Source organism: Sinohyriopsis cumingii, chromosome 6 (assembly GCF_028554795.1).
Source record: "Sinohyriopsis cumingii isolate HCF-2022 chromosome 6, ASM2855479v2, whole genome shotgun sequence".
Classification (NCBI taxonomy): domain Eukaryota; kingdom Metazoa; phylum Mollusca; class Bivalvia; order Unionida; family Unionidae; genus Sinohyriopsis; species Sinohyriopsis cumingii.
Window position 1 is genome coordinate 107,940,576 of NC_142966.1, and position 26,882 is coordinate 107,967,457.

Genomic DNA, 26,882 nt, shown 5'->3' on the forward strand with positions numbered 1-26,882 from the left:
TATAAAATGGTAAAAACAGCTGCCTCACTTGGCTCTCAGCATTAAGAGGTTAGTGTTAGCAATGGTCGGCCTGGTGTCAGGATAATGTGACTGGGTGGGACATTATGCTACATGTCTGCGGCATGATGCCCTAGTGTTAGACATCACTATAAACTGCCACACTGCAGACATCGTAGCCATATGACTGAACAATTGTTAAAGCTACGTTAGAAGTCCGAATCTCTCTCTCTCTCTCTCTCTCTCTCTCTCACACACACACACACACACAGCTATTTCGTCATGGAATGTCTAGTCGTCTTCAACATATGTTGTAAACCATTTCCTCGTAGTTGAGCCATCTGTCTGCCCTCCTGGTTTCAACCTTTCACGTCATCTGTAGCACGCTGAGTCGCTCTCGGACAGGACAGGGTCGTTGTGCCGTCAGCCTCTTCCGATGGGGCCAGGCCACTGACTCTTCCTGTTGCTGTGGGCTCTACAAACCATGTCACACACCGTGAACAACTGTCCACTGACTAAGTTCCCCGGTGGACTGTAGACTCTGCACCTTGCTGATGATGACGTTGGTAAATGGCCGAACACGCACTGCACACGTGAATATGCTATATACGGCCTTAGAATTGAGTGAGGCGATGGGAAAAAAAGATGATTTTTTAAAATCCGTACAAATTTGTCCAGTTTAAGTCCTTTTATCAAAGGAAATATAAACGTTAGTACAAATAACTGGAAGAACTGATATTTAATTTTAAAAGCCTAAATAGCTTAGAAAGCAGGTCAAAAGCGATATATATTCTTCACGTTTAGAACAGATTTTCATGTTAGCATGCTGTTGAATTAAAAATCATCGTAGTATTTTATTTTGGAATGAAACATTCATAAACAATTGGCAGCCTAGTCCAGGTAAACTTTTTAGGTCGCGCATGCGCCGCATTATATCAATCTATTAGGCTTCTTCTGACAAGTCTAGTACACCGTCTGATCCCTCTGCTTTTGGCAGTACTTGAACGCATTTTGCCGAAGCAAAATCATGCAGTACCTGTGTCTGGGTCTGTTTCTGACTTTTGGTCTAGTGCAGGGACAATCGCAAACGGCTGATTTTTATGAATATACGCATTCGTTGAAAAGGAATCTCCTCTTGGAGCAGGAGAGACAATTTGCCGGTTGGAATACAAAACTTAATGAGGTAATATATGTTGGTTTGTCTTTCTCTGTCATTTCCCTGCTGTATTTCTTACCAATTTGTTTTGTATACTGATCTAAAAGTCTTAGTTGAATTTGATGAGTGGGGTTGTTACAAAACACACATTTAAAGACGCAAGATTAAACGGTCTCCATGTGAGGAAATACTTTACCCTCTCCGACGATAAACATACCCAAGAATTTTTAGTACTGACAAAAGTGTCATTTTATTCAAACGCAAACATTCATATCGACGAATACAAAAGAATTCTAGATATGATTATAAAACTCTGCCTAGAACATGAATGAGTGTTACACACACACACACACACACACACACACACACACATATATATATATATATATATATATATATATATATATATATATATATATATATATATATCGAGCAGAGACAAATTTCATTGAAATGAAACCTCAATAATACTGTTATGTTCATCAGTACATATTTATCGTAATTTTATATGGCTAAAATTATAATTATGCGAAGAGAATGTTGACTGGTAGTAGGTATGATGCACTTGTATAGTTCTAAACTTTATAACGTTTCTATTATCTGACATTGTTTTTTTCTCAAAAGGAGGAACATTTTCTGGTCTGAATTTAAAAACTACTTAGATTTCATAGAAATAATTTTGAACAAATGTTTCCTTGTCATATAAAAATATTCATTTTTTTATTAATATGTGATCAGATAGTTGCGTAAAGTTTTGTAGGCAATTTCAGAAATTTCTGATCGAAACAAACATTTTGTATTTATTTATCAACTTAAGCATATTAACAAAATTTAATTCTTCAAAGGTGCTTGAAATAACACTGGAAATTATCTAATTTTGAAACGTAAGAAATGTACCAAAATAATCGATGGCTGTTTAAATCCTTTATGCATCTGTGATATCGCTCATGTTTCAGAAAATATATTTGAGATATGGACGATCAAATTATTTATTTGTAATACATGTGCATATTAATTATTAAAATGCTTTTTGGTTATCATTCAGTTCACCTAGTGAGATGAATTTTACTATTCAAGACCTTCACGAGTACATATTAATATGTCCAATGTGAAAACTGAGACATTTTCTAAAACACTGTCCATCAGCCACCCTTATCACAACACATGCTCACAGAGGTGGAAATGAACCCTATGTGCCCTTCTGTATGCAATAAGAGGAGAGTAATAAAGCCACCATTTTGCCCAAGGATGCATTACTTATGACTTTGAACCTTAAGGCTTGGAAACTGTAGTCCACTATCGTTTATACTGAGAATATTACTTTGTATTATAAGGATTTTATAATTTGTCTCTATTATTGTTTTGTAAACCTTTTATGGGGGATGCATACACCTCCTCGGTACCATATAGCCATGAAAGTGCTGTCGTGCCGGGAAGCCTTTAACATACGTACTATCCTCCTGAGAGAGAGAGAGAGAGAGAGAGAACTGAACTCTTTTAAAATTTAAAATGTAAACTCAAATCATTTTCAAGCGCTATGTTCATTTTCTACAGATGTTCAGACAGGTGTAGGTAAGGAAAAGTTATCTTTGTGACCGGAGCACACTCCCTGCTGCAGAACACCCGCTTGTTCGAGTCAATTCGTTGATTAGACATGCAAGTTTTCCTTTCTTAGCTCAACTTACACATCAGCACCTGGGCTATTATCTAATCTATCTTACTCGTGACCTGGTTACGATAGGTTTGGATCCTAATGTGTGCAAGACGCGTTAACAGATGTTACAAGCGTCTGGGTTGTTGGTTTTGGATAACACGATTGTAAAGTGTTCTTCAACTGTGGGGTTCAGTTTTTCATATCAACGAAGATAATCTGATAATACCCTGAATGTTTAGATGCCACGTCGTAACTTGCCAGACAAAGGAGTATCTTAATAATATTTATGTAAGAATATGGACGTACATGAAAAAGTCACATTGTCACATACATTATAAAGTACATGCTTTGTGCTGTATGGGATAGATGACGTAATTAATACAACTATCATGGCATGGTTCGCCTTTAAATGACATGTTACGTCAAATTGCTATAGTTTGCAGCATCTGTCACAGTTTTTGCATTCAGAAGTGTAAGAATAGCAGTAGAGAACGAATGCTTTATATCGAGTTGAAGTTTCCTTACAATACTTTGTGGCAGCTGCATGTCTATAAATTGTTGCCATCTGCAAGCCTAATCCACTGGAACATTGGTTGGACCTTTTTTATGGCTTTTATAACGTTAAAGCTTGTTATCTGTTGCAAACAAATTCTAACCTTCAGATTAAGTGCCTGATTTAGTATGTTGGATTTAAATTTAAAAAGACTAATATACTATTTATCTGATACAAAAATCAATAATTTGAAGCTTTGATATATAGATGATATTAAGCTCATTTATAAATCGGAATATCGCATACCAACAGTAATGTCATAATATGAAGTTTGCCATTTTACCCCTTTAGCGTCCGGACCCAAAGCCATGGCATCTATCTCTTGTGATTTGACAAGCGTGATATCTACAATTCGTAGCCCGTGGATGATTAATCCACGAAGGTTATAGGAGCTGAACATCTTTTAGAAAAACCAAAAATTGCGACGACCAGAAAAAACAAACCAGCCACAACCTCAAATATAGAGGCTAAAACCAAAACGTAGCCAATATATATGCTGCGCGAGAACTCATATGATTCCAGTCTTGTTGCAGACATTTCCAAAGTGGACTATCTGGCACTAAACGAGGGACCTACAACACTGCAGTCACTCGATGACTACGAAACGGAATGCGAGGATTTGGACAGCAAAGGAACATCGATATTTGTCGATGACATATATGTTTTTGAATACCTAACCCAAAACAGTATTGTATAATCGCGTGGAAAAACCCTATGCACATCCGACGAAATGGATCGGCCAACCCGGTGGTTAGTGCAATACAACTGGCGCTACAAAATACAATAGCCCGTAAACTGCAAAACCCAGTCGGTATATACAAATACATGGTCACAATTTTCCTCTCGCAGTCCCATATTGGCAAACGTTGCTCGAACTGTTTGAGTTTTCGCTTCCATATTTTGTGTTGGAATTAATTTCGACACAATATTGTTGTCCATATATAGTAGAGCAACATTCTCCAATTGGAAGACAAAAATTCTTCCCTGGGATCTATACATGGCTAGTCGAAAAGTTTTGTTGGCTGGAAGGAAGCAAAAAAGACATCAAATAGATTTGCAAACGTGTTCGGTTGTAGTGGCTTGCTTCTTTTTTCTAGTTGTCGCAATTTTTTCTGCTCCTATAATGACAATCCGCAAACAGTATTCGGCAGTCATCGAGGATAAACTAATTAGCATGGCCGAGTTCAAGACTGTGCTGGTGGAAATGAAAAATCACCTACAATCTCGAGCACAAATAAGGAACTCACGGTTGTGAATTTACAGACAACAAAAGTCGAGTCAAACGATCTTCACTTTAGTGGATTAATCATCCACGGGTTGCGCAATATATATACCAAATCAAGGGGGATAGAGGCCGTGGCTTTTGGACCGGATCCAAAGTGGAGAAAAAGGGCAAAACCGCATTATGACTCTTCTTCAACAAATATTCATAATTGAACTAAAGTCACATAAAGACAATGAGGGCATGTTGTTGTCTACTTGGCATTGGAGTTTAAACGTGTGTAAGTTAACTCACTTTTGACAGTTTTAATTCATATTTACATAGTCACACACACACACACACACACACACACACACTATAGAATTTTAGCCGAAAAGCACATACTATGGCATTACTCCACGAATTTCAGGATCTGTGTTCTAAAAATATTCCTTTTACAAGTAAATTGAACGTTAATGGCTTTTTTTTAGGATGAAGAAATAGTGAATGGCTACCTAGAATACTTGAAATGGCAGGAATTCAAGAGAACAAAAGACGCATTCATCCCATCTAGACCAGTCCAGAATTACCTGGCTCAGATCCAAAGTTCTAAGGTGTTTGAGGTGCTGAAGAAATTTCCCAAGGGAGGGAGCCTTCATCTTCATCACAGTAAGTAACTCATATACTGATATTGCTAAATAACCATATGCACTTTTTTCTTGCAATTAGCTTTTATCTCATATGACATAATTGATATCAATGATGAAGCATGTACGAAGAAGACTGGGGCGACTATAAATTTCTAGCATCTATCTCTGAAAACAGAGAACATGCACTCAAGAACTATATCGGTATTAAAAAAAAACTTTGCCAAACAAAATGTGTACATAGCAAATACTCAATCACGTATTAACGTTTAAGAGCTTTTTTATAGTAAGGAATTCACATATTGGAATACTTGTTTAGAACTGCTTATCTCAGTTAAATACAATAAACTTTTATGTCTTCTTTACAATCGAAGCTAAAGAAGAAACTGAATGAGATGCAGAAGTTGTCTTCTAATGTAATTTACGTATTTTTTTTTAGCTACTCTCAGGAAAATAAACCAAAATTTGGGTATATTCAACTAACCTCTTTTCTGATGATTATATTTTCCACAAGTGCACAAAAATCAGTTAGTAATTAGATAACTTATACATTTAAAGTTGTTTGGTTTAACATAGTCCCCATTATTGTGTTTGAATTTCTTTTGTTGCAAAATGTTTTAAAGCGACAGTCAGATTTTATATTTCGCCTGTAAACTTTACTTATAATCTTGGGGCCTCAATAAGTAAAGATACGGAACTATTAAGTTCTAACAAGATCGGTAACTCCATAAACCGTTGCGTCAAGGACAATGTGCCACTAGAAAGACCATCTATTTGTCTGTATGTCTGCCCACCTGACTGACTGAATGCGCACCTCACTACATAAATAGCACGGTGGGATATACTTGAAAGTATTCAACAAAATTGATTTCCCTACCAAACACCGAAAGTTGCGAACATAATTTGTAATTTTATTTCAATCCACATGCGAGGTCAGAATGAAAATGAAGTTTTATGTAAGTAATTGTATCGGACACTTCAGAGCCAAACATCAGTCCATAGGTTTACCTTACGGTACAATCGACAGCCAAACAGTTAATCCTACATTAAAACTACCCATAGGTTTTACATGATAGCCGTATTATGGGCCAAACATTTATAGCGCATATTTATAGAGCCATTTTGGAATTTACCATTAACATTCGTCTATGTCTTGGGACACTTGACAGCTCAACGGGAAGTGTAATGTTAAAGATTGTGGATCGTAATAAACCGCTTCCATGTTGAAAAATTAACGAACCCGTTTGGGGAAATATACCGGTAATGTTAAAATTGTTCTGATTACAATCCAAAATATACCCTGCAATCCAGAAAATGCGTTTTGATTACAATCAACACCCCATATGTACTATATAGAACTTGCTTTTTGTTTACAACATCCCCCACAGACACATCATACAATCCATCACCCATGTTTTTGATTACAAACGAAAAAGCACAATATATGCTATCAAGCAACGTTGTTTTGATTACAGACCTAACCACATCTTGCTATCCATCACCTTTTTGGTTAAAATTCCACACACAGCCGACGCGTCAACAAAATGGGTGAGAAAGTTCATAGACAAATTCTACACTTTCAAACATGATGTCGCAAAAGAGGTTACGATGTCAAATAAGGGGTTGAAATAGAGACATCCTCTATCACAGACACAAACATACTAGACTGTCACACAAGGGAAGGAGTGTTATAAACCCATAACTACACCCGCTCACACATACAAACAAAAGAGAAGGGGTAGAGCGCTTAAACATTTACTTTCTGTGAACGACATATACATAAATAAAAGACATACACAAACGCATACACAAATACTGGTCAAATGATTTGATTAGAATTGTATATAGTGTTGTGATTAGCCCTGATAAGGGTCGTTGGGGCTTATTAATAATTCTGTTAACACAAGTGACACCTCTTGTCTACTCGCTCATTATTATAGACTAATACTCTTTTGAGGAAATCCTTGTCTCTCTACTTATACTCTTTGTTGTTGTTGTTGTTGTTCTAGGGTTTAACGCCAGTTTTCAGCACAAGATAGGCTATACATGGCGGCCAGTATAACTGGTGGAGGAAGAAACTGGAAAACCCAGGGAAGAACCACCGACCCACGAGAAGCTACTGGCAGGCTTTCCCACGTACCCACGCTAGCCGAGCCTTGGACTCGAACCCACGCAGACAGAGATGAGATGGCAGTGGTCCGGAACGGTGAGCGCTTTAGACCACTCGGCCACTCGGGGCCCCCACTTATACTCTTTAATTCCAAAAAGCTTGTCTGTGATGCATGGCATGGCCCGCAATGCCTTGACATATATGTTGTAGTCCGGGCGTATATCTTCCCGAAACAATAGTCGATTTAGATCTGGCTGATTTCTGGTCGTCTCCAGAAGAAAGTTTGTCTGCGATCGTAGTTGCATCATTACTTTCTTTTCTATCACTACCTTTGGTGAATGTTTTCAGAAACAATACGAAGAAATAGGAGAATATTTGCAATGATAGAAAAAATAGAAGTACCTATTCAACAAAAGCAAGAAAAAGAGGAGAGGACAAAAACTCTCAACAGAGACTGGCAGACGGAAGCGAGTGAAAAAGAAATCCTGTGTGTTCTACAGGCCATTTTGAAAGAATTAAAGAGAAATGTCTCAAAATTCTTTAGCTTAACCCAAGAGAAAGAGACCTTCACGATCCAAGACTTCTCCACTTCCACAACATCAACGTTCACTGTCAGCAAGACACTAGCAGCAGCAGTTACTACTACCAAAGCAGCACGTTCAGCAGTACATGACCGTAGAAAGGGATTAAGACAGTTAAAGCTAATGATGTCCAGTTCATAAATGTTTATACAAACAAAACGCCAATAGTCCCTGCCTTGACTATATTTCTTAGAAAAGAGCTACTCCTCAATAATTGCCAAATCAAGTAAAAGTTAGTACATTCCATAACAAGTCACACAAGTTCATTGTCTTTTTTGTCTCTTTCTTTCACTGTTCGTCTCTTGTCTGAAGTTTGGAACCAAATGTCGTTTCTCTTGATAGACCGAGCAATAATCTTGACTTTAATCTTGAAAGGAGCAGTCTGTTATGACTCTTCAATCTTCTTCGCAGTCTGCAACCTGAAAAAATACATCCTCTTAGGATGCGCAACTCTATATGTAAAGAGAGATTATGCAAAACTGAGTGAAATCAATTTTTTAAATCAACAAAACTATCACCCGATTCCAGCGAGAAAACACAAAAAGAAGCAAAGAGATGACAATGACTTTCGGCATAACCTAATACACTAATTGAAGAGGTAGCACAAGTGCATGCCAGTGATTTTGAAGATGACTTGAGCGATCTTGAGCCAAGACCTTCAACCTCTGCCAGAAGACTAATATATTCAAGATAAAAGAAAGTGGTTCAGTACCTCCTGAATAATACTATTATTAAATTGGAGAGACTAAAAAAGTGGTTCAGTACCTCCTGAATAATGCTATTATTAAATTGGAGAGACTAAAAAAGTGACTTCAAGAAAATTTCGAATGACCACTTACACAAACACGGTAAATTATAATAAGTTCAAGTATATTGTGCCGCCAGATAAACCTTTGATGGCAGATTTATTGGATCCATTCTTAGAAACATTAAAACGACAATACCAAGCAAAATGCAACAATTATTTGGGACTATCCATCACAACAGTTTGAAATCGTCTGTCTGTATCGTGTTTAGCAGCCTGCATAATTAACATCTTCGAAAATATTTTTCTAAGTTCAACACATCCAACAGTCCAATGAAAGTTTGACCTAAACGATGGAAAAGCATCTTTTACATGTCACACGTTTCACCTCCTAGAGGTAGCGCACGACACAGTATTATTGGTTGATATATTAGCATTGCTAAATACAGTAACTTCCAACAGTAACGTCCTAATTGACAATCACCCAAATAGCACGTGGAATGGTCGTGGGACAAACTTATGCTGAGAAGAACGATATAGCAGAATCGAAAATATCATAGAAGAAAACCAGATAATTGGACACACCCAAACAGTAAAGAGAAGAAAGAAAAACAACATCCGTGTCAGTCAGGAAGGTTCCAAGATCCCGTGTGCGGCATTATTGAAATGCAAAACCTTCAAGTCGTGTTGGCTACGAGTTATACGTTGAAAGCATATCCTAATGTCGTTCGCAAGACTTTTCCATTTATATGATCTGATTTCCCAGATTCAAAATATGTTTATGTTAAACATCACCAGGAACATTTAAATGACATTACCAGTATTACATAATTTCTTGGATACGGATATTTCCAGAGAAACATAGCCAACTATTTACCAATCGGACCAAAATATTCTTTTGCGCAGACAGATCTCTTTGGTTTTTAGCTCCAGCACTTGCACTCCAGAAGGAGTAGAACGAATTCATTGCTCTGCTTCAAGCCTAACGTTTGTCAATCCCTCTTGTTACGAACAAGATCTTACTAAACGATTCAAGAAGATAAAAGTGCTTTCGAATTGCTAAGATTTTTCTCTAACTGTGGAGAACTTATTCGAACCAATTACGAAAAGGCACACGTTTGTCAGGAAAGACATTATGTCGTTCTTGTGACCAAACCGTGGATTTTGAGCATTAATGTTATATTTAAAAGAACTCAGTCACTGTAAGGAAGAATTAAAAGAAGCCCAGCACAAGAATTAACAAAATGAACTTGATTTATCCCTTTCGACTTTGAATGTGCAAGAGACTATCATTCGCAGCACTACTTTGTTTGCGTAGTTCATCGCGCTTGTGAGAAGTGCATACAAGAACCTTTAGCCCTTCACTGTCGACCGCTTCGATGGCCTATGTGGTTACAGCGTCGTTCACAAGTTCGTGCAGTATTTCATGCCAAAACTCGTTCATATTTTCCCATACAAATGCAGTAACCTATAAATATGCGCTTGTGTATTTAGTTTGGAATGCGATATACATTCGGTTACTTTGGTTCGTGACGTGTATTTTTTAATGTTATTAAGCATTAGATAGAATTTAAAAAAATAGTATATAATATAAAGGTTACTGCATTTGTATGGGAAAATATGAACTCGTTTTGCCGGACGGATATACTGCACTCCCAATATCGTGCAGTATTTCCATTCGAAAAACTCGTTCATATTTTCCCATACAAATGCAGTAGCCTATAAATACGACAGTCTTGCCACCTATCGTTGACTCGTTAAACAGACTACATGTACTCATACAATTCAAGATACGGTGAAGCCATGATGCACATGAAGCTCGACAGACAGCACCTGATCCAAAAGAGGATGGATAGGAAGAAGACTTAGTAGAATATCTAATGTGAGAAGACAAAATCAAGGAAAGCATAGACTTGGATAAGATACAAAGACAGTATCAGTGTCAGCAACAGCAGATAAGCAACACCAACACCAGGGAGAAGAGATGAATTGGAGAAAGGAGATGAAAGACCTGACGTTCTCCTTTGGCAAAAGTAGACCTTATTCTGTGATGAGGTAAAAGGTGTGATGTCCTGCTAGATGATAAACTCTAGGACCACTCACCAAAAAAACAGCCCCTCTGGGTCATTCATCTCTTGAAAAGAGATTCAAGTAAACTTTCCAATTCTTTTGAGTTTTATTTGTGTGTTTTTCTATGCGGACGTCTATGTCTTCCCCCTAGATCTTAACCCTATAAATTACCTTCCATTATAATAAGTAAATATTGTGCTAGGGATAGAGTGTTGTGTTGCTATAGAGTGTCTATACACACAGCTTTACCCACATGTAAACCTACGTAGAAGTCAGAAAAATGACATTTATTTGCTCTGAGAAATTTCTAATCAATTTACATTCTGTGTGAGAAAGTTGTATTATGTGTGAGGGATGCTTACCTTCGCGTCTGTGTTTAAAGAATGTCAAGAGGTGCATTCGCCAGACTTTAAATACTACTGCTTTTCGCTAGAGTGTATTGGTGTGTGTTTGATTGTAATAACACATGGTTAATGAATATTGATGTTTGTGGAGATTGTAATCGAAGCATAGTTGCTGTATTTTAAATATGGCGTTTTCAATTGTTTTAAAAAGTGGACGATGGATTGTAAAGTGTGTGCTGGATTGTAAGAAGAACGCAGTTGCTGGACAGTATATGAAGTGCATTGGATTGCAATCAAAAAGCGTGTGCTTGAATTTAGGGTATTTGTTGAATTGGAACTAAGTAAGGTTAACCATTACGTTTCTCTTCGGGGGCCGAAAGGTTTTAAGCGCTTGACTTTATCGCTCACTGACATCTCACCTCTCTCCATGCGGGTTCGGGTCTTGGGTTCGGTCAAAGTTGATTTGTGAGAAAGCCTGCAAGTAGTTTCCTGTGGATCGGTGGTTGTTGTTGAAATTTTTCATAGGTTCCCGTTTGGCTGTGAAGTATCAAGTGTCTCATAATGTAAACCTATGCAGCAACATTTATTCCCATATGGATCTCAAGTGTCCCATGTAACTACTCGTGCAATTGACACACATAAATATTTAAATGCTCTTTTTAGGTAGATATCGTAATGTACTTGATATACATCTTACACCCTTGCAATACATGTAACATCAAAACATATGTGCGTTTCAAATAGACTCTTCAGGCAATTACCAGTCAAGCGAGGCTCACAGATGTCTACAAACAAAGACCTAAATAACGAATCCTTCCTTATCAATGCAATACTTACTTATTAGATTATTCACTTACTAACGTACCATTTTATTTCAGATCACGTGGTGAGCAAGAGCATTCTACTGGATATTATCCTTAACTCCAGCCTCTACGACAATTTGTATTTTAAAACAAGCGACCCCAGCAGATGGAAACTAGACTTCTTCGTCAACCCACCTACAGGATGGTCAAAGGTCAAGGACAATTCGACAGTGTACACACCCAAAAGTTTTCTCCTGCCACACTTAATATTTACAAGGGTGATAGATTATCAAGCAATTTACAATCCCACAGATAGTGCGATTCGTTGGAAAGAAATGTCACCTTTGTTTGACCTGGCGGGATCAAGCATAATTAACCATGCTAACATCACCGTTAAACACATGGAAGCTATGCTGAAAACTGCACTTGACGAAAATGTTCAATATCTAGAAACTAAGTCATCAACATCCAAAAAACTGTATGTCCTTGACCCAACTGAAACCAAAACGCACGGGAAACGTTTTATTGACAATGAAAGCGGAGAGATGGAACTAGAAGCGGTTGACTCAGTTGTAAAGGACTTCATAACGAAACATCCAGAATTTATTGGGTATAAAAGAGTAATCACCGGCTACCGTGGAGCTAGTAAGGAGAGCATCAAGAACGACTTACAAAAGGCTGTAAATCTTTACCAAAAATATCCGCACCTCATTGCTGGCTATGATTTGGTTGCAGAGGAAGACCTTGGATACTCGCTTATGTTCTTTCAAGAGGATTTCTCAACTCTTCTAGCGGCACATCACAAGCTACCATATTTCTTTCACGCTGGGGAAACTAATTGGCCAGATGATCTTTTGACCTCGATGCACCCTGAAGATCCGTTCAGCACGCCAGAGAATCCATATGATGCCATTGTTTTAGGGGCAAAGAGAATCGGTCATGGTATAGCTCTTGCTAATCATCCATATTTGATGGAAGTTTTAAAGAGCAGGAAGATCGCCATTGAAGCAAATCCCGTCAGCAATATGCTGCTTGGATACGTGCAAGATCAGCGTCATCATCCCGCAATCACATATTTCCGTTACGGCGTTCCGGTGGTCATATCCGCCGATGATCCCTCTACGTTTGGATATGATTCTTTCACGATAGACTGGTACGAGGCTTTCATGGCTTGGGGTCTCGATCTGGCAGATCTGAGACAGCTGGCAAACAATTCTCTTCAATATAGTGCCATGTCTTCAGACGAGAAAATGAATGCTTATACAAAATGGGTCAGCGCGTGGAACAAATTCATACAGGAGATGAAGAAAGAAGCCTGTGGTATAGATGTAATCGGCACACAACCATTTATAGGTAGTATTTTCCCAAATGAAGGATACGTTACTGGTGGTACTAAAGTTCAGGTATTTGGACGAAATTTCGAAAAGTCTATATGCCAGACTGTGTTGTGTAAGTTCGGCAACGATATCAGCACAGGTCGATATGTGAACAACAATCTAATAACCTGCAATTCTCCCGTCAAGACGTCTCATGGGGCATCAAGTCAAGCAAGTCCGACTCCATTTAGTATTTCCTTTAACAACGGAAATACATTTTATTCCACTAACCTAACATTCAGTTTTATTCATAACATTAAAGAAAATGATCCCTCCATTACTGGAGTAATTATCGGTTAAATTATACTAATAATGGAACTTTTTATACAGAATTTTGGAAAGTTTCGTTACAGCATTATCCTGTCTTGGATATCCGTCAAATACAACTCTTGTAATCAGAATGAAATAAATATCTCTCTTCAGCCAATTAAAAATGTGCTGGATCCTTTCTGTTTTATGTTTTATATGCATCAATACACATTAATCGATGGATATTATTATTGCAATAATAAGCCTATTAAATATTCTACTGTTTTATCAAGGTGTGGAAAAATATTGCTGCAAAATAATGTGATACTATTAACTTTTTTTTCAAGATGTGTTTAAATGTCAAGATAAACAAATGTTTCTATTTTAAATTGTGGCACGATATTCAAATCTGGACAATTGTTTCATGACGTTTCGTAGCTAAACTAGTTTTCTTTAAACATTCAGAAGATCATTCTATTCTAGATGACTATATTCAAAAGGTTTTACTAAGTTTATTAAACATAAACTGTATAAATCTAGAAAGACCAATCTAGAAAATGTGAAATTGATGTCGAGACTGTTAGACACTAAGAATGTTTTAAATAATTAAAATTGTCTTTATTGTTAAAGGTAGAAAACAGCATAGACTGAATGATGTCCTTAAATATTATAATCAGTTTACGTCGATCAATCAAGTTCCATAAAAGTACACCACCTTCTTTGAATAGGTCGTGTTGTAGTGTGTATTTAAGGTAGAGATCATCATAGAACCAGACGAAAAAAAAAACAACAAATAACGTTCGTATGAAGGGTGACCATCAGCCCCCACACTTGCTTGGTTTATGACGAAAACAGGAGCTATTCATGTTTAAACAGAGCAAATTACCAGTGGCTATCGATGCCACCATATAAACTGTTTCTATGGGTCTGAAGTGAAGGAGCTTATTTTCCCAGGCAAACACCATAATTCGTTGGACTACCTATGTTTAATGAATCATTCAGAACTAATTATGGAAAGAAGAAGAAAAGATTAATTACAAATGATGAGCTTGGTGAAGATGAGGACTAGATGATGGCTTGTTGTAGGAGAGACGAAGTGAAAGAAATTCTTGCAAAGAAAATGTCTTACAAAATCTGTATCATATCTCATAGCAGAAATGCAAACCTATATATTACTTTGCTTCTAAAGAAACCGTGAAACACATAAACAGCGCACGTTATAACAGGTAGTTTAAATGTGTGTATTCTGACAACTAAGCCCACATTCTAAATAAAAATAGGAAGTAATATAATTTCACAATTATTAAGCAATTGTATCCCCATATATATATATATATATATATATATATATATATATATATATATATATATATATATATATATATATATATATATATAGGCACAGAGAGAGATAGAGAGAGAGAAAATTATAAATATATACCACTAAGAACGGAAAGGGAATCAATTAGTAGGTCGTCATGCAATTATGTCTGCTACACAGGAGTGCATACAACACCGACTCATTTGCAGTTTGCATCAATTTGTGACGATGTGTGCTTAGTCGTGATGAAATATGGACTGGGGTGATCAGACAAGGCTATGGGTGCCGTTGACCCGCGGACCTTGGTTCGAATCTCCGTAGGGTACGAATTAACAGTTATGTAACCTGTATGACAGTATTTTTGTATTAAATATTACTTTTGCTTATTATTATCCTACAGAATCCATGGATATCACTTTCCGTTCTGTCTGGCGTATATTTATAATTCTCTAAAATTAGTCCTATATATTTAGATTTTTTCATAGCGATCCGGAATGACTGTGAAGTTATATGAAAATTAATTACTAGGTCGTCATGCGAGAGAGAGAGAGAGAGAGAGAGAGAGAGAGAGAGAGAGAGAGAGAGAGAGAGAGTTTGTAGCACATAAACGTTTCGCTTACATTGAAAATTTGGCATTTTGCGTGGCAACTTTTTTATTGCAATTTCAATATACATCACGATTTAATAGGTAGGCTTCAGTTCCAATCAGATTTACCTCCCTAGAAATAGGTATCAAGGTGTTAATTGTCCTTAAAAATAGTACTGATAACGATTGCAATTTGTTATCTCTAATAAACCAAAACAATGGAAAAACATTTTATCATGCATATATAACTGGTTACACACAACTGAAAGTCGTGCTTCTTTCTTTCACAATGTCGGGATTACTTCACACCAATATTTTCTTTATGAAATAAATTTCATGACTAGAAGTTGTCACGGAATTGTATAAATTCTTGTATTTATTAAATACATGTACTCGGGGTTTCGTTTTTTTGTACGACGATACCCGAGGGTGGTTTATGTATATTCAACAAAGATTTTGAAATAGTGGTTATGTTCATCTTATGCCGCACGTGCGAAGTGCTTTTGAATGGAAAAACCGAAAACTTCCAGCGCACAGACGATGTATTGCGGCATCGTATGTGTATAAATACCTCACCGTAGGTGAAAATCTTTACATTACGGAAGGTCCTGTCAGTGAGCGGTCTACTTTAAGGACTTCTTCAGCTGTAGACGTATGTGAGTTATTAATTTCTTGTGTATAACTTATAACTATTTTACTACCACTAGTTTCGGCTTACGTAGTATCCTGCAAATATTTTCTATTCTTGTTTGTGACTTAGCAAGTGATTTATATTAACAATATATAAATTTGCATTTTTAAGAAACTTTCTGTACCGTAGGATTCTTGTCGGGCACGGTTAGGATCACTTCGGAACTTGTGTATTGTTTTATAATTATTTTGCCGACAATGTAATCTGTGTAGCTTCCCGTATATAACGTTATTACGTTTTATCGTATATGCCCATGTCATGCATAGTACACGGTGTTAGATATACTTTCAGCTGATCGGAGTGATGACCATAGTGATCGGAGTCGCAGCTGTATAGCTGATTGGAGTGACCAGAGCGATCAGAATTATTGGAGTCGATGTGGCACCAGCTGCAGAGCTAACCATAGAGGTTGACCGTAGCAGCTGTGAAGCTGAACCATAGCAGTCGTAGAGATGAGTAAAGAGTGTTGCTGGTGGAATAGCAGGCGATCGGGCGTTGCTGACCAATACTGGTGGGCGCTGATTGCTTGACTGACCAACCTGGAATACTGACTGCTTGATTGGCCGGTGTGACTGGTAGCCGAATGTGCTGGTGACGGAGTGTGTAACTCCATACATGTAATCTTTTAGCCGCGTGCTAATCTTTGGGGTTTGTAATACACAGTGTGTTTCGGGACTGTCACGATATTTTATACATCTGTCCCTTTGTTTTCATCATTTTCACTATTCGAGTAAATACATTTTTACTATGAGATAACTACCACAGTTTTACTATTTGAGTAAAACATATCATTCTTTCGTTATGAAATCACTCTGAATCATTTACCCCTTGTTCTTGTACTGTGTAAGGTCTTCTATATGTATTTTCATTATTTAATTCGTGCGGATTATGTTAATTGATCCAATATTTGGATATTATACTCACGTATTAATCATAATTCTTTTCTCATTCAAGTCGTTCGTCATTAAACATTATATTTGTATCACACATTAAAAGTGTTCTGTTGTAAATCCAAAATCCCACCTGGTTATCTTGTTATAAAAGTAACCATATAAAACTTTGACGATGGCGGACAATAAGCAGTTAAAGACGCGTTGGACCTCTTATGATATCTATACTTTAGTGGACCTTGGAAGCGATTGTAGTAAACCAAACACGAGAGAAGAATAAAACTATTTAAATATTCTGCTGACGGCACAGAAGGTTATGTTGCATGGCAGGTAATATATACTGTACAAAAAGCGCCAATACTGAAGATTTGGCAAGTTAACTTGACAAAGATTCATAATGTTTGTTACTGTTTTAATACTGCACACTTTCATGAGAGAAACTATGAATGCTTTCTACTAAATGTAAGTTGCCTTAAGTGTGGCAACTCGAAAAATATTGTTCACATCACGTGGTATACTCTACAACCCTTGAAATTCTTGTTGATGTAAGGTATTGAACTGCTTACTTCAAAACGATGATTAAATCACCAATGCCATTGCTTTTTTAAAAGAAAATGATAAAATCATTTCAGTCTTTTATTGTTGAGTACTTTTCTAAAAATGTGAAACAATTGACCTTTAAATCCAAAACTGTGTACAGATACTATCGAAAGCGTTCGCTTCTGTCGATTACTGACATGTTACCTCTTTCTGTGTTGGTACGAGTCTTGAGTTCGGTCAAAGTGGGTTAGTAAGAAAGCCTGCCAATAATTTCCCGTGGATCGGTGGTTGTTGGCGATGTTTTCCCGGGTTCGTCCTCTACTACTTCTCATAACCACCATGTATAGCACCTTGTATACTGAAAATGGAATCAAGGCAACAACAACAATAATTTTCCCTCACGGAATTAATCATTAAAAAATTACCTTAGCGTTTCTCGTTTGGCTGTGAAAGTGTCAAGTGTCTCATAATGTAAACCCATTGGATAATGTTCATTTCCAAGTTTCCCTTCCAACTACTGATATAATTGACGCAAATAAATATTTAAATGATCACATGCTCTTCTAAGGTAAATATGATAAAGTTCTTGATATACATATTACACCCTTGCAATATATGTAACATCAAAACATCTGTGCGTTTCAAATATATTCTTTAGACAGCTATAATTCAAGCGAGATTCACGGATGTCCTAAACAAAATGCCTAAAAAACGAATCGTTCCAACACCAAGTAATACTTACTTATGAGCTTACTCACTTACGTACTATTGTATTTCAGATCACGTGGTGAGCAGGACCATTCTGCTGGATATTATCCTTAACTCCAGCCTCTACAACAATAGGTATTTTAAAACATGTGACCCAAAACATATGGTTCCTGGACTTCTTTCTTAACCCACCAATAAGATGGCCAAAGGTCAAGGACAGTTCAACAGATGAATCATCCAAAAGTCTTTTGTTGCCACATTTAATATTTAAGATGGTGATGGATGATAAGACATTACACAATCCCACGGATAGTGCGATTCGTTGGCAACAGATGTCGCCTTTGTTTGACCGGCCGGATCAAGCCTGGTTGATCATGCTAACATCACCTCAAAACACATGGAAGCTATGTTAACAACTGCAATGAACATATTCAATGCCTAGAAACTATGTCATCAGTAAAAAGAATAATTTGTTTTTTACCCATATCAAACCGCAACGAACAGTAAACGTTTCATTGATAATGACAACGGTGAGATGGAACTAAAGGCGGTTGATTCGTTTGTAAAGGACTTCATAATGAAACATCCAGAATGTATTGGATATAAAATAGGAATCGCTTGCTAGGTTATAAGGTTATAAGGAGAGCATAAAAAAGGACTTACAAAAGGCTGTAAATCTTTAACAAAAGTATCAATACCTCATTGCTAGCTATGATTTGGTTGCTGAGAAAGACCCTGGATATTTTCTCACGTTCTTTCAAGAGGAGTTCTCCACTCATTTAGCGGCACATCACAAGTTACAATATTTCTTTCATGCTGGGGAAACTAATTGGCCAGATGATGTTTTGACCTCGATGTACCCTTAAGACATGTTCAGCACACCAGCGAATCTATACGATGCCATTGTTTCAGGGACAAAGAGAATCGGTCATGGTATAGCTCTTGCTAATCATCCATATTTGATGGAAGTTGTAAAGAGTAAGAAGATCGCCATTGAAGCCAATCCTGTCAGTAATATAATGTTGGGATATGTACAAGATCAGCGTCATCATCCTGCAATCACATATTTCCTTTATGGAGTCCCAGTCGTCATATCCGCCGATGATCCCTCTACGTATGGATATGATTCTTTCACTATAGACTGGTACGAGGTTTTCGTGGCTTGGGTTCTCGATCTGGCAGATCTGAGACAGCTGGCGAACAAGTCTCTTCAATATAATGCCGTGTCTTTCGACAACAAAACGAATGCTTATGCAAAGTGGATCAGCGCGTAGAATAAGTTCATAAAGGAGACGAAGAAAGAAGCCTGTGGTTTAGATGTAAATGGCACACAACCAGTTATAGGTAGTATTTTCCCCAATGAAGGATACGTTTCCGTTGGTACCAAAGTTCAGGTATTTTGACGAAATTTCGAAACCTCTATATGCCAGACGATTTTTGTGTAAGCTCGGCAACGGTACCAGCACAGGTCGATATGTAAATACCAATCTGACAACCTGCAATTCTCCCGTCAAATCGTCTCGTGGGGCATCAAGTCAAGCGAAATCGGCTCCATTTAACATTTCCTTTAACAACGGAACTACATTTTATTCCACTAACCTAACATTCATAATTTTAATTCACAGTTTTATTCATAATATTAAAGTAAATGATCCCACCATTGCTGGAGTAAACATCGTATAATTTATACTAAATCAAGAAATGGAAATGTTTGTATAGAATTTTAGAATGTTTCCGTTACAGCATTAATCCTGTCTTGGATATCCGTTAAATTTAATTGTTGTAATCAATATGAAATAAATTTGCAGGCTAAATAAATTATTCCTGTTCTCTGTCTTATAATTATCAATACACATTAATGGATGAATATTACCTATCAAATGCTATACTGTTTCATCAATCTGTGGAAAGGTAAGATAGCTATAAAATAATGTTATACTGCTAACTGTATTCTTGAGATGTGTTTAAATGTTAACATAAACAAATATTTCTATTTTAAATTGTGGCACGATATTAAAATCTGGACAATTGTTTCATGACGTTTCGTAGCTAAACTGTTTTTATTAACAAACGGAAGATCATTCTATTCTCGATAACATTCATCAAAAGGCTTTTCAAAGTCATTTCAAATAAGTGTAAAGCTAGAAAATCAAACCCAAAAATGTGAAATTGATGTCCAGACAGGTAGACAGAATTAATGTTTAAAATATTAAAATTGTCTTTATTGTTATAAAGTAGAAATCAGCATAAACTGAATGTTGTCTTTAAATATTATACTCAGTAACGTCGATGAAACAAGTTCCATAAAAGTATACCACGCTCTTTGAATAGGTCGTGTTTTAGTGTGTCTTTACAGTAGACATCATCAAAGAATCTGAAGAAGAAGAAGAAAACAACCTTGAGATCGAGGGTGACCATCAATCTCTGCATCTTGCTTAGTTTTACCACTAAAACAGGAACTATTTATGTTTAAACAGAGTAAATTACCACTGACTATCGATGACCCCATAGAAAGTGTTTGTATGGACATGCAGTGGAGGAGTATACTGTCTTAAGCAGATACCATAATTCTTTGAACTTGCTAAGTTTAATGGATCATTCAGAGCTTATTACGGAAAGAAGGAGAAAAATCAAATACAGATGATGATGAAGATGACGACTGGATGATTTCTTGTAGGAAAGACGAAGTGAAAGAAAATTACTGCAAAGAAAATGTCTTACAAATTTGTTATTATATCTCGTACAATAAAATAGCCGCAAACATAAATATTACTTTTATTTCTAAAGAAACCATAAAACAAATATAACAACTAATGCATATATAAACAGACGTTGATTAAATTTGTGTATTCTGTCAATTAAGCACACATTCTAAATTAACATAGAAAGTAATATAATTTCACAGCTGTTGAGCAATTGTGTCCCCATACATAAATACATTCATGCATGCATGCATGCATCCATCCATATATATATATGCTTCTATATGTGTGTGTGTATCACATAAATGTTCCACCTACATTGAAATTTTGCCAGTATTTTCATACCTCGGCGGCAATCAAAGGAAAACGGAGCTTCCAGTACAGAACAAAACGTTCTATGTTTTATTTCGAAACAAACACTAAAGCCCTAGTAATGCCAAAAGTCTGCATTGCATAGTATTGGTCTATATACAAAGTTTAAAATGTCATGAAATAGCCTACATTCCATGGTATTTGCCTACATACAACGTATAATGTGACTCGTGTCATCAAATAGCCTACATTCCATGGTATTTGCCTACATACAACGTATAATGTGACTCTTTCATCAAATATCCTACATTGCATAATACTGTCTACGTAAAAAGTATAGTGTGTCTCGTGTTTTCAAATAGTGTACACAAAGTATAATGAGACTAGTGTCATCAAAACGTCTTAATTATATAGCACTGGCCTACATACAACAATATAATGTAATTCGTGTCATCAAAAAGCCAGATTTCTCTATCGTTTCCTGGTCTGGTCAAAGTTCTGACTGATGATTGGTCAGATAATTGATAGTAGCCAATAAGATACCTGATTATCCAGCTGAGTCCTAGTTAGCGAAACGGATTTGTAAATGTAATATTGACGACTGCTTCTAACGGACGTATGCTGTTTCCAACCCACCTGGTTTTATTTTTCCAGGCGTAAAGATGAAAATAAATAGTGTGATTAATGTTTAAACTTCATACACGAATACCATGTATTCTATTAGATTTCCCAAAAGGGTTAATGCTGTCAAAGATTATGTTGTAGACTATATGTCGAATGTAAACCGTGACATGTTTTATCGTCCTTATTTAACCCTTTAGAAAAATTGAACACAAACGTTTGACATTAAAAGATTAGTTCATCGTCAACACCTGGGTCGATGTCCGACATGTGCTCGAGACTGCTAATAAAAATAAGCGTTCAAAAAACTCAAATTCCAAATATATGACGATAGAAGAAAATGGACTTCAGTTCCAGTCAGATTTACCTCCCTGGAAATAGGTATCATGGTGTTAATTGTCCTTAAATATAGTATTTATAGCGATTGCAATTTGGTATTTCTAACAAAGTAAAGCAATGTAAAAACAATTTATCATGCTTATATTACCGGTTATACACAAATGATAGTCGTCCTCGTTTCTTTCACAATGTCTGGATTACTCTAAACCAATATGTGTGTTCATGAAATAAATTTCTACGTTTCATTTTTGGGTGGATGATCCAAAGGGCAGTGGACAGGAAGTAGCTATGTAAACATATGACGATGGCGGACAAGAAGCAATTAAAGAAGCCTTAGGCGTCCTATGAGAGCTATTCTTTAGTGGACCTTGGAAGCGATTGTGGTAAATCAAAACACAAGAGATGAATATAAACTATTAAATATGCTGATGACGACACAGCAAGGTTATGTTGCATGGCAGGTAATACAAATTGTGCAAGAAGCGCAAACACTGAAGATCTGGCAAGTTAACTTGACAAAGTTTCATAATGTTTGTTACTGTTTTAATAATGCACAATTTGCTGAGAGAAAATATAAATGCTTTCCACTAACTGTGAATTAGCACTATTTAACATATCATTGTCCCGAATGCCACGTCAAGTCAGTGACAGACGTAATCTCTGATACTTCGGGTTTCACTTTATTAATAGGATCGAATACAAGCCGGATATCGGGGAAGGTATTTGTTGAGGAAATGTTTGGAAGTACTGTGGTCCCACTCGGCGCCTTAGACACCAGTTTAGGTGGATATGCTGTGATGTACTCATGTGGCAGGTTTTCGATATCAACAAAAACTGGAAAGATATAAAAAAAAATTGTTATCTTCATTTGATATATAGGGCAACACTATGATAAATTGTTCAAGGCATGCATGAATTTGCTTTCCATTATGTGATGTACTACTTGTGTATGAGCGAAGCATCATTCAAAGAGAGTTGACTGTCTTTACGTAGACAGATCCAGTTTTTCTCAACAGCCATCGATTGTTTCCTCTTATATAAGCAAATTATTACACCGGATAATAAAGGGAAGCATGTGTGGTATTAATTAATATTGATATAATCCAGTAGCAGACATTATATTACACTATTTTTAACCATTGATCATGAAACAATTTTTTTTTTGTGATAGCTGGGTTGAAATTACAATAATTCAAGGTATCCACTAATTAAAACAGAATAACTTTGGTTATGTTGTGTTGCAATTATATTACCATAAGATATTTTTTTGTCATTTATATATAAAGATGATTTATTTCAAGACTTCATTGCATGACGTTTTGTTTGCATGGTTTAGATGGGGATATGAGGCTTTTAGGTTTATATGGGGATTTGAGGCTTTTAGGTTTATGAGGCTTTTATTTGTCTCAGAATGATACAATGGTTTTTGTACTTTTTCTCATTTTGACGCAAAATATGTATAATATGTACAAGATGTGCACAGGTTATTAGTGTTCATTGCATAATTCTGGTTTGCGACCACCATAATATGTGTAATGTTTTACACAGGTTATCAGTGTTCATTGCGTGGTTTTGGTTAGCGACTACCATCCACATTGTCTATTAAAATTGGTTCAATCGTTAATTCATTCCCCATATATTCTGTAGATAATGAAAATCCAACTATGGCATATTTCATGAAAATGTGTTACCTTCCCACCACCCTTTTCATAGATTTATCACCTATCTGGTCAACAATTTCATTTTTATTAGTTACATTTTGTACAAACCTTCTGGCGCTGGAGGTGGAAGTGGTTTTTCTGGCTCTACCGGTGTCTTGCATTTGCTGATCAGACAAATAGCCAGTATGATGGATAATAATACGAGAACACCTGCCACAACAGCTAACGCAACTATGGATGATGTCTCAAGTCCGGTACGTGCAGTTGTTGTCGACTGGGTAGTCGTAGTGGTGGTTGTGGGCGTTGTCGTAGTTGTCGTTGTAGTTGGCGTAGTGGTTGTAGTAGTAGTTGTTGTGGTGGTGGTTGGCGTTGTTGTAGTTGTGGTGGTTGGTGTTGTTGTAGTGGTGGTGGTGGTGGTTGGCGTTGTTGTAGTGGTAGTGGTGGTTGGCGTTGTTGTTGTTGTGGTGGTGGTTGGCGTTGTTGTAGTAGTAGTGGTTGGAGTTGTGGTGGTAGTTGTAGTCGTAGTTGTGGTGGTTGTAGTTGTGGTGGTTGTTGTAGTTGCCTGAGGAACTGAAAATTTTTAATTTTCCGTCAGTTAAAATTATCGCAGTAAATTCAATCCTAACTAAGACTACAGAATGCAACTAAAGACTATTTTCCCTATTGTTCTGCTATACTTTCTGTTCTACTATATATCCTTTTTACGTTTAAATTAATAAAGAGATTTACAGGAGGATACGCTGATGGATACATTTGTAACGCATAAAAGCGATGTCATATCCAAATCATTACTAACGAATTTATGTATCAAAGGTATAAACAAAATTAGCTGATTTCATGAGAAAAAGGTACATCATAACTTTAGATTTAAAAAAAAAAAACTGCAATATTTTACTTCCCACAACATTTCTCATACACTTACATCGTCGAAGATACGAATAGGTAAAAACTTTGTCAATGTTATAACGAACGGAAATCTAAAACCCAGGATATATACATTTTACGAACAAATGTAGTTTACTCACCACATGTATCTGAAAGAGTAAATATTTACTATATTAGTTTAAGCGATATAATAACAAATTCTGAAGACATTAAACATGGTTTCGATGAAATCAGCGGTGATTATACTGTTAAACAAAGGCTACCAATCAGAATTTCACAGGCTATATTTGGACATCTTAAAGTTCTATGATGTATTTGTATAAAATAAAATAGCGTAAAACAAAACGCAGAGCCCTAGCGAATAATAAAGGACGTCATTTCTTAATTTTCGATTAGGCGTTTAAGTCTATAAGTATTATAGCGACATGACTAATGTATATTTCGTGTACAGGCAAGAACTATCCTAGACTGCATTGTTCTTCCTGAAACTGAAACATTTATTAATTTCCAGGAAATCATAAAATGGTTCAGATTAAGTTTGAGCATGAAATTTAATTTTAGACACATCACATATAATATAACCTTATGAAAGCTCGTTTCTGATTGACTGATAAAGAAACCTATATCTTATAGTTTTACGTTCTCCACCCTGGTTTTAAACCAATGCAAAAAAATTTTTTTTTTTAAAATAAGATTTTGGATTCTACGCTAAATATAAAAACAGTTCTATTTCCTTTATTTAAAAATAAATGGTGTGTTTCAGGGATCCAATATCAACAACAACCGACTCCTCTTCTTATTTCTTTTGCATTAATGAATATTAAGAAATGCGAGTATGAGCTGTCTGGCAAGTTGTTAGTTAGCATTTTGATGAAATGGTAAAAACTGAAATGAGTAGCTTACTGTATGCTCGTAGGAACATATATGCTCCCAGGGTAACGCCCTGTGCGGTGATGGGAACACTGGTGGTAGTTTGGGTCTTGGTACAGCTATTAGGCGATTGTGAGACGGATAAATTAGTGGCACCGGTAGTGCTGTCTGTACCAGACAGAGTTACCATCTGCAAAATCATTTATGGCATATATTATGAAAGATACAGGACTGATCAGTTGATTTTGTGCGGGAGTTTGTGTCACCGTATAAAAATAACATCTGCTGAGGCTATGTATACTTTCTAAATATCATAATAAGAATACTAACTACGATATCCTGATAATGTAAGGCAGACTTAGAGGCAAACGCGTAACTAAGCACAGACCCGGTGTAATGCATTTGGTCACATTAAGAGTACATCATTTCCATGGTAAGATACTACTGCCGATGTACGAGTGGGCTAAATGGTTCTAAAAGGAACAAGACTGGCGCTGGTTCGAGCTAGTGATAGAACATTTGTGATTGTTTTCATGCTAAACTGTAAAACCTAAATGTACAAGGTCTACGAAAACAATAATATCTGCGACAGCAACAGCTCCTAGTTCTAATGGATCTAAGTAGCCACAAGTAAATATGTAGCCAGCTTCTGTCCGTTTTGCTTTGGTTATTATTTCATACTTATAGCACCACACACACACAATCGAAAAAAAATGTAGAAAAGCTCTGAATCCACCCACTGCCCGAAAATAATTTCCGATCCATACCCAAAGTGTAAAGCCACAAATGCTTTGTACGCGAAACATAGCGAATAAAAGAATTGCTTCTGTATATATTTATCATCTGACGACTTGTTTCCGAAATGTCATATACGACTAAAAAATAGACGCTTTTTATATAGAGTCTTCCATCAGTAAGTCATATAGATAAAGTTATACAGAAAACAAATGTTCAATAAATATTTCTTTCAAAGGTCCACTGCGTCCCCCGATGAGTGTCGCTAGAACTGCTGCTTCGTTACAGAATGTGCTTGATTCTCGCACCATTATATTGTTTGGTCGTTTTTATCATAATTGTAATAATTTTATAGCGATTTGATAACAGAAGTTCAATGGACCATAGTCATACTCACAAAACAGGTTATCTGGTACGTTGGTGAAGAGTCACTGTTATAAACCGACACATATGTGTTTGTTCCGTCGGTTATGTTGTTCACGCAGTACACTGATCCTGAATCTGAAATAAAATTAACGAATATATTTTAAAAATG

General features: G+C 36.5%; 2 protein-coding genes and 1 pseudogene across 2 annotated transcripts in view; 2 read left to right on the plus strand and 1 right to left on the minus strand.

Annotated features, from left to right (window-relative positions):
- The first annotated feature begins 955 nt into the window (after positions 1 to 955).
- On the plus strand, positions 956 to 13,651 carry LOC149797677 (adenosine deaminase 2-like). Its single transcript, XM_089960462.1, has 3 exons — positions 956 to 1,180; positions 5,053 to 5,230; positions 11,937 to 13,651. The coding sequence occupies exons 1-3, from the start codon at positions 1,025 to 1,027 to the stop codon at positions 13,535 to 13,537; spliced, it is 1,935 nt and encodes a 644-aa protein (XP_089816588.1). The 5' UTR covers positions 956 to 1,024; the 3' UTR covers positions 13,538 to 13,651.
- Positions 13,652 to 19,091: 5,440 nt separating this feature from the next.
- Positions 19,092 to 19,496, plus strand: LOC149797678 (adenosine deaminase pseudogene; annotated as a pseudogene).
- Positions 19,497 to 20,937: 1,441 nt separating this feature from the next.
- The window catches only part of LOC149797679 (uncharacterized), a 29,195-nt gene continuing 23,250 nt past the window's right edge, over positions 20,938 to 26,882 (minus strand). Inside the window, exons 6-10 of the mRNA XM_089960788.1 lie at positions 26,745 to 26,848; positions 25,646 to 25,802; positions 24,883 to 24,891; positions 23,966 to 24,427; positions 20,938 to 23,030 (exon numbers count right to left, since the gene is read on the minus strand). Of these exons, the coding sequence (XP_089816914.1) occupies positions 22,813 to 23,030; positions 23,966 to 24,427; positions 24,883 to 24,891; positions 25,646 to 25,802; positions 26,745 to 26,848 (950 nt within the window). The 3' untranslated portion in view covers positions 20,938 to 22,812. The remainder of the gene's footprint in view (positions 23,031 to 23,965; positions 24,428 to 24,882; positions 24,892 to 25,645; positions 25,803 to 26,744; positions 26,849 to 26,882) is intronic.